General features: G+C 42.4%; 1 protein-coding gene across 2 annotated transcripts in view; it reads left to right on the top strand.

Annotated features, from left to right (window-relative positions):
* The first annotated feature begins 702 nt into the window (after positions 1 to 702).
* PLEKHG7 (pleckstrin homology and RhoGEF domain containing G7) overlaps positions 703 to 9,211 on the top strand; it is a 55,007-nt gene continuing 46,498 nt past the window's right edge. For both annotated transcript variants that reach the window (XM_045553255.1, XM_045553254.1), the window contains exons 1-2: positions 703 to 1,459; positions 1,987 to 2,009. In XM_045553255.1, the coding sequence (XP_045409211.1) occupies positions 767 to 1,459; positions 1,987 to 2,009 (716 nt within the window). In that variant the 5' untranslated portion in view covers positions 703 to 766. The remainder of the gene's footprint in view (positions 1,460 to 1,986; positions 2,010 to 9,211) is intronic.

Raw genomic sequence — 9,211 nt, 5'->3', positions numbered from 1 at the left:
TGTGTTCCCACATGTGAATAGCTTCTTCATGTGGGAAACTGTAAAATACTAGAACTGTAAGTCACGTCCATGACTCAAGTTGTCAAATGGCAGAACCAGCTTTGCTTGAACATACGAAGAGCTTAATCAGGAGGTAATTCTGCATGTGTGAATCCCAGAAGACACCTCTAATCATGAGAAGTAGGTAGCCTGGTGGCATCTGTGTTTTTCTTTTCAAATTTGCAAGTCATTTTTCCAAAACATGGGCATCGATCAAATCTGAAAGGTTTTTTGTCAGAGACTTTATAACGATTATGTCTGAAGCTATATCTCATTCTGTTATTTAAACCTTGAGGGAAGAGGCCTTGTTTTCCTTATTTTCATATCGTTGGAATGCACTGAAGTGCACACATACATACATTGATGCAGAACGTAAGGAGAATTTCATGTATATTTGGTTCTCTTAAAATGGAGTCATCAAATGATGAGGAACTATGTGGTTTCCAAGAAGTATCTTAAGTCACCGAAGTTTTTAAAGGCTTTTTTGTTTGAAGCTGGAAGAGATGTTAAGTAGACAGTAAACAGATTTCAGTACGCTATTTAGATGGGAAGGCTGGAGTCATATGTCAGTTATCTACAAAACGTGAAGGATGCTCACGGGAACTGGGCTCTACCTATCTCCTATGAAGAATTAGAAGTTTTCCTTTGAAATGTCAGACACCTTTTTTTCTCACTGCAATCTCCCTGATTTGCTACAGATTCCACTGTCTGCTCTTCCTCACTAAATATGCAACGACCTGCTTGTGATTCTCTGGAAAAGGGCAAAGAAATGCCAGAGGAAGGGCGGCACTTGGATGAGGAAACTGAGCAAGCCCAGTGTGGTCCGGAGAAGAGCAACTTGGACAATGTCCCCTGGAAGCTTCCAGCAATGGGTCCTGTTAGCTTCACGGGGAAGACGGGGTCATCCTGCCCGGTGGTGCAACCCCCAGGCCACGGAGCCTGTCCTCAGCAGCCCCCCACGAGCCTGTGTAAGAAGCACTGTGAGAACCAGGGCGGCCTTCTCCAGTTTGACCGGCAGGCCCCAGGCCGCATTTCCATCTCTCCCACTCTGAGGAGATTAAGGGACAGTGGCTGTGGGACTTTGCACTCGCTGCCCCAGCAACACGCCTTGCAGGTGCCCCCCTGGGGAAGCTGGAGAGAGCCTGTGGGCGCCACGTGCTCCCTTTCCAAGAGTCTGCCTGGGAGCCCAAAGGATCCTCCGCACTCCCTACCGCCCTGGAGGCTTTGCTCAAGGTGGCCTTCCGGCCCTGAGAGGGCCCTCCACGCAGCTGACTCGTTGGAGCCCCAGAACGGCCCCTCTGACGAGCACGCCCTCCCCGAGCTTCCGCCCACGGACGGGGGCTGTCTTCACCAGGCCTCTCTCCCGGGGCGAGAAGGCCACTCCCTGCCCAGCCCCACACCACGGTGTCCTGGCCCTCAGGTAACACAGCTCGAAGCCTCCTACCTCTCACTTAGTGAACCACAAAGCAAAGTAGGTCCCCGGGATTGCCACTTGCCCCCAAAGGCCAGGCGATGGAGTGATAGGAGACAGCACAGAAGGTCACTGCTGAGGGGACACACACTCTTTAAGAAACATTGGCTCTCAAGTCAAAGGGGTGTAGCAATTTAGGGAAGAAATACAGTGGAGGTCTAGGTCACTTTCTTCTAGTCCTTGAAGGCACTTTAAGAAAGGGCCCACCGAGGCCGGGCTACCGATGTCTGTCAGGCATTGGATAATAACAGTGGCCTCCTGCAAATACACTCCTTTTAAAGACAACCTGGTGGTGGCTGGTTTAAAAGGGGAGAAAAGAGCCAATTCTTCAAATTTCTAGTCTCCCCCCACCAAAAAAAAAAATCCAAAACATTTTAACTAGGACAGCAAATTGTTTCTCCTTTCAAGATGTCTGCTTTGGAATTTTGGATGGGTATGAGCAAGACTAAAACATATGTTTTTAAAATTTGTTACAGGGAGAAGAATCACATCCTTCCAGGTATGTGTGCAGTTATTTCCTCCAGTCTGTGACATCTGTTGACTGTTCACTTTTACGTCTTTCTTTCTGTTCTGACATGACAAACCTGATGGTGCATTATTGATCAGTGCACGTTGTTTTACAACTCCCAAGTCACTCTTCATGTTTGTGGGTGCAAGAGTCTTAATTTCAAGAGTCTCCTTTAAGAGCACAGCATTTTGAGGGGGAAGGTACAACACGGTCATGGTTTTCATTTTGAGTTGTCAATGCCTTAGCTCTGTGGCTTAATTAACATCCATTTAGTAATTGGTTTTGTCTGGTAGAGAAAATGGAAAGACCAGAGATATTTAACAGCTTTTCAAAGCAAAATTTAGAGGACAAGAATAAAAGGAACGAGATGTTCTATTTAAATCTACGGTGACCTTTAAAATGCCTGTTATGACAGCCTGTGCTCTTATCTAGAACGAAGTGGACTGTGTCATTTCAGAAACCAGCTCTGGACTCTCAGTGTGGCCCCCGGGTTGTGGCAGTGGATTTGCCATCCCTCCCACGTACGAACAGCTTCCCTGGCAGCGAGGGAAAGATCCACACCCAATTTCATCTCCCTAATTTGTGAGACTGACAGAAAGGTCTTCATTTCATTTGGAAAGTCACAGAGGAGTCCTTGGGAGAAATAGCCACTGTTTTATTACTGGACCTTAATTCTCAAGCAACAGTTTGCTGTTTACAGTAGTAAGGATGCTGTCCATCTATACATTCTTTGTTGATTTTAACCCTGGTTAGCCTAAATGTATGAATGAAGGTAGAGGATATTTACAAACCCACAGGAAAATGCAAGTTACCGTGTTAGTGTATCAGTTAGTGATTACTATGTAACAGACCATCCTAAATCACTTAAAATAACATCTCAGTATTGTTTCTTATAAATCTATGTGTCCCCTGGGAATCAGTTGACCTAGGCTGGGCCCAGCTAAGAGGTTCTGCTCCATGTGTCTCTCATCCTGCTTATGGGACCAAAGGGCTCCTCCCCTGGGCATGTTCTTCTTACGGTGAAGGGAGAAGTCCAACAGGACAAGTGGAAACACTCAAGTCCTCATAGAGCTTGGGCTCTGTATCTGGTCTAATATTCTTGGCCAGACCAAGTCACTGGGTTGAACTCAGGGACAGGGAATTATGTGTCACCAACAGTGGGAGAGGACTGAAGTGTTAGGTGGCAAAGGGTGTGTATACAAGCATGAGGAAGAGTGGGGCCATGAGTGCAAATCATCCATAGGTGGGAAACAGAGTTAAGCTCTAAGATCACAGCTAATTCAGATGTGTCCAGAGAAAGTGAAAAAGAATAGTCTCAAAGAAAGATGATGACATTGATTAGAGTCAGATCAGACAGGGCATAACAGGATGTTTAGGAATTTTGTTCTTTACCCTAAGAGTAGGGTAAAACCATTGAATGGATTGATATGAGCAGGTGGAGGTAAGGTACACGTGGGATTTAGATGAGAGTGGACTTAAGTAGAATAATTAGAGTGTTTACATATGCGAAGTTGGTGAGTTAAACTATGAAGACAATGAAGTTAAAAAGAAGTATCTGAGTGCAAGAGATATTTAGGGGATATAATCACCCAGACTTTGTGAATGACAGAGAATAAGGGGTGAGGGAACGGAAGTTGTCAAGAATGACCTCCAAGCTTCTGGCCTGCACAACTGGGTAGCCGATGTTTTCATTCGCTGACCTAGATAAACTTGGGAGAAGGAGGGAGTTATGGGTCAGTGGGGTGTAGGTCTTGACTTCAGATTTAGACATGCTGAGTTCGAGGACCTATGGAACATCTGAGTGGAGATTTCGAGTAAATAGTTGGTTAGAGAAGACATCAGGGAGGGATATGCTATATATTTTTGTGAGTATTTAATCAATGAATGTTTCCTAGAGCGGGTAAAGTCTGCATCCAGCGTTGATGATTAAATGGAGCCAGCAGACATGAAGGCTAAGCAATGGGGATGCATTGAGCCATTTGCAAAGATGACATGGGGGTGATTTTCACTGGCATGTGGAATCTTTATGAGGAAATAATAGAAATAGTCTTGGTAATTTAAAAGAACAACTAGGTCAAAGGGATGGAGTCTTAATAAAACTGTGGGGTTCAATAATCTGTCATGGGATTAGTTTTAAAAAAAGAAAACTGTGGAGTTCAACATGTCACAATCACATACTATAAAACAGTTGAAGATTACAAAAAGCTACAATAGGGGTGTAGAGGGGGTAATTTGAATATTTTGTATCTAGTGATGACTTTGAATTATTCAATATTATTTCTTTAGGACCTAGCATAATACTTGGTACATAGCAGGCAATGGATACATGAGAGATTAAGTAAATATAACCCATGAACTAATATTTTAAGTAGACAGTCTTACATTACTACTAATAAACAAGAAGTAAATAAACAGATAATTCCCCTGTTTCTCTTTGTTCCCTCCCTCTCTTCCTCCTCGTGTCTCCGCAGTATTTTCCGCAGCTGCCATTCAATGTGCCCACTTCCTTTCAACGGCTGCTTACCAGGCTGTGTAGTTACATAATGTCAGGAAAAGAGCTCTGCACGAGGGCTTGCTGTCCTTCCAGGAACTAGAGCTCTCTCCTCACAAAAATTATGCCTATTAAATGGTATAAGCCAGGAACTAGCAGACCATGGTCCGTGGCCCAAATTCAGCCCACCACCTGCTTCTGTAAACAAAGCTTTATTGGAACACACTGATGCCCATCCATTTGTACATTGCCTATGGCTGCTCCTACACTACTGTGGCAGAGTCAATCAGTCATAAGAGACTGCCTGGCCCACAAAGCCTAAAATATTTACTATCTGGCCCTTTATGGGAAAGTTTGCTGACCCTTGGTGTATGCAATTGAGAAATGCTTGCCTTTGTGGCTGCCAATCACAACCACCTTTTTTGGCCTTGCAGAATAGATGTAAACTTCTTCTCAAAAATACTGCTTCTTCTTTTACTACAGTGTTTTCACACATTGCCTGACAACTGGGCAGGTTTGTATAAGTGAAAAGGGCTCAATATACTCTTAGTTCTGAAATCAACTAAGTGGTCAACATTTGCTTCCAGATGTTTCATTGTGAACTCTTTTTCCTGTTGTCATTCCCTCTGTAATATTCAAGTGAACTCATACTAACTCCAAACCTTCTTCTTCTATCACCAAAATATGCCCCCTGGGGAAAAAAAGCTTTATAATTCATTCTTACTAAAGTGTGAAAGATGTTAGGCTTAAGGGATATAAACCCTCATCTTTCCAAGTAGAGCCAGTACATTCCTCCCTTTTGGATTTCCCTGCACCTTATAAAAGTCTCATCATAGTATGTAAAACATGTATTATATTTGTTTTACATTTACCTGCCCTCAAAATCAAAACCTTTCTGAAAGAAGAGACCACTTCTTATTTATCTGTGAACTTCCAGCACCCAGTACCCAGCTAGAATCTACCTCCAAAAATATTTACTGAAAAAAAAAAAAATAAATAAATAAATGGAAGAAGGAAGACAGGCAGGCTGGCAGGCTGCTTGGATTACAGTGTCACTTATCTATCCCCAATGTATTTGCATTTTGACAAAGGACATGGTTTGAAGCCAAGCAGTGAAGCTGTGTTGGTGGGACTTTAAACATCAGGTAGTAAATAGGGGAGATTTTGTGGGTAGGGAGACATTCCTGGCACCCCTTCAATTTTGCATTTACAGAAACCTGTCTGTCTCACCAAATTTTCAGGTCCGCCCTGAATCAGCTGAGAAGGGAAACTTACATATCACTTTTCTATGAGAAAATAGACTAACCTTCCATTGCTCAAACAGAAACAGGAAAAAAGTTAAATATATCCAAATTAGCAAGTGGAGGCAACATTAGCATGAAAACCAAATGATGAGATATTTGAAAGTCGATCTTGCAGAAAAAAACAATGTTGAATGCCAGTAAAACTTCCCCCAAAGTCAGATTCATCTGGGGTTCCATTAGGGGGCAGCATAACATGATGTTAAAAGCTACCAGCGACAGCCTCCCTGAGTTTGAATCCTCTTCTCCGTTTCTCTCTGGCCACATGATCTTGGGCAATTTCCTTAACAGCTTAAAACTTCAGAGTCTTTATCTTTGAAGTGGAGCTACAAATATAGTCATGGGCAGCATAATGACGTTTAGGTCAATAATACACTGTACGAATGATGGTGGTCCTATAAGATTATAATACTGTAGTTTTACTGTGCCTTTTGTATGTTTATTTTTTTTATTTTACTGGCTATGGTAGATACAGACCTTTTGTATGTTTAGTGTGCTTAGATACACAAATAGTTTCCATTGTGTTACAGTTGCCTACAGTATCCAGCACAGTAACATGCTGTACAGGTTTGTAACCTCGGAGCAATAAGCTAGACCATAGAGCCTAGGCCTGGATTCCTAGGCTGTATCATCTAGGTTTGTGTCAGGACACTCTATAATGTTGGTACAATGACACAATTGCCTAGTGACGCATTTCTCAGGAAGTATCCCCATTGTTAGGCCACTCATGACTGCAGTATCCATCTCATGAGCCTTTTAAGCTGATTAAATTGTATAACTCAAATATTAATAGTAGCTGTTATTTTTAGAGACACTATTAGTTCATTTATTCCTTCATTCGCACTTCTCATATGGAAATCATTGAATTATGCTTTCTAAAATATTCTGACCTCAGAGTTAAATGGTTGACTGCAGAAAGCTCATCTGCTTTGTCTGAACATTAGGTTCAATTCAATATTATGCCCTCCACAGACTTTTATTTAAAACCTGTTGTATACCTAGCACTGTCTGTAAACTCTGGGAAATACTAGAGAGTTTGTCAGCTCTCTCAGAGCTTTAAAGCTTGTTGGATTAACTAGCGGCTAATAGACGACATATTGTTAATTACTTAAAAGACCACAGCCTCTGGGAGCCTTCCTGCTCTGGGCTTGGCTGGAGGAAACCAGGTGCTATTCTTCCACCAGCATCAGCTCACCTGGAATGTTAAGTTCCAGGAAAGCTGGATTTTTGTCTGTTTTGTTCATTGCTGTAACCCCAGTACCCATAACACTATCTGGCACATAGTAGGTGCTCAATAAATGTTTAAGGAAGACTAAAGAAAAGAGGAAAGAAAAAAGGCAGTCAATTGATTAGTTAGGTTTTGACATGTATTGTAGGGGAAATTGTATGATCCCCTTTTTGTTTTGTGTATTTTTTCCTCCAAGTATTTATTTGTTTCCCTGCAACTCCTTTAGACCTCCCCCAACTTCCTTACTGCTTTGTGATCATCTCTGGAGTGTACCTTGGGTTCATAGGGATTTGTATTGCTTGATCCCACTAAGGTTTATGTTGACTCTTGTCCAGAAAAGACAGTAGCCTAGAAAGAAAGTGAGAGTTCGGGGCAGTTACCAGCAGCTACCCTGGTGCTCTGAACACATGTGTTTTCAATAAAATATTACTGATTGACCCAAGATGTCGCAGCACTGGGTGTTCTCCACACAGTGCTCAGGCTCCTAAGAGGCGTCTCTGTTCTGTGTTCGAGCTGATGGACTGGGGATGAGGCTTCCTCGTTCAGTCCACATTTCTAAAATAGCCACCATTTAGCAGGTTCTGGGCAGTAAACTAGAGGCTCCTCCTCCTTTCTGCCTGCTCATTTGCATTTCTAGCAAATGGAACATTCTGATAAAAAGTTAAACTGGAAATTATTGTCAAACACAAAAAGGAACATTCCCAATAATCTTCTGCAACTCATAATAGAAAAATATATCCTAGATTTAACCAAGACAGCTAGAGTTAAATAATTTGCAGGAGAGCTGCCATTTCTCTGCTGATTATTTTTAAAAGGGTTTTTAAAAAAAATGTTGCTGATTCTTAATTTGTTCCTCCTGTGTAATCTACCTATAGTTGTAAGCAAGCATTCCAAATTGCACTGTATTTCTTGCATAGGGTAAAACACTATGATTCTCAAAATGGAATGCCTACTTTTTCTAGTCAAGCAATTGCTGAAAAGCTGCCTGCTGAAAAAGGCTGCATTTACCATGAACCTTTACTATCAGGCAAGGACTATGGTTTCTGAGGAATCGGGCTTGATAAGCCTGCCTGATTAAAAAAAAGAAAATTGGGTAACATTCATAGCAAGGGGAAAGATAACACCGTGCTTTATCCAAGTTATAATGCCTTCAATAAGATGTTTATTCCTTTAACACACACATATCACCATAGAGCAATTGTACCCCCCCACATTCTCTAGCATTTTTATTTCTTCTTAAAATTTGCACCTGGGAATTAAAGGCCAGTAGTCCTTGGTTTAAGTCCACTGTACAGAAGGAATCTCTTAAAAATGTAAATGATCTATTAGTCATATTTCTAAAAGTGGAACTTTGAATGATTATTCTTCAAACATTTCTGCCGAGAAGAAGGTCACCACGTAATTACCACCCCCACCACGGCCGCTGAAGGGGAGAGTGAGAATAGGGCTCCTGAACCTTCAAACTTAGATCAGGATGGACAGAAAGAGCCTCACTCACTGCACTCGCTTTCCATGTAAGGAAACGGAGGCCCCGGGAAGGGACATGCCAAGGTCACACGTGAAGGTCACGGTTGGAATCTGGGTCCTAAGTTGAGTGTCCTTGCCAGTACTGCCCCCATATTCGTTTCCTGTGGCTGCTATAATAAATGACTAAAAATCGCGTGGCTAAAACAACAGAAATGTATCCTCCCTCCGTTCTGGAAGCCATAAATCCTAAATCACAGTATAGGCAGAGCCACGCTCCCTCTGAAGGTTCTGGGGGACCTCTCCTTGCTTCTTCATCCGGGTGTTGCTTGGCTGTGGGTGCATCTCTGTAGTCTCTGCCTCTGTCCGTCTTCACAGGGCTTTCTCTCTCCTCTGTGCGCTCCTCTGGTGTCTTTTATAAGGACACTTGTCATTGGATTTAGGGACCACCCACTGGAATAATCTCATCTGGAGGTCTTTAATTTAATTGTATCTGCTAAGACCCTTTTTACAAAAAAGGTCACGCTTACATGTTCCAGGGGTTAGGATGCGGACATGTCTTTTGGGGAGGACCACCATTCAAACCATGACACTCCTCTGTTACCTAAAGTAGTAACCATCATTATAACCATTTTTTAAAAAACTCTTTGTGCTTTATAATGGTTGTTAGTGTCTTTTTCTCTTCTTCTGATTTACAAGTCATTTTGGA

The sequence above is a fragment of the Lemur catta genome, chromosome 6, assembly GCF_020740605.2.
Source record: "Lemur catta isolate mLemCat1 chromosome 6, mLemCat1.pri, whole genome shotgun sequence".
NCBI lineage: Eukaryota > Metazoa > Chordata > Mammalia > Primates > Lemuridae > Lemur > Lemur catta.
Note: the sequence above shows the minus strand (reverse complement) of the source record. Positions and strands in the feature narration are given on the sequence as shown.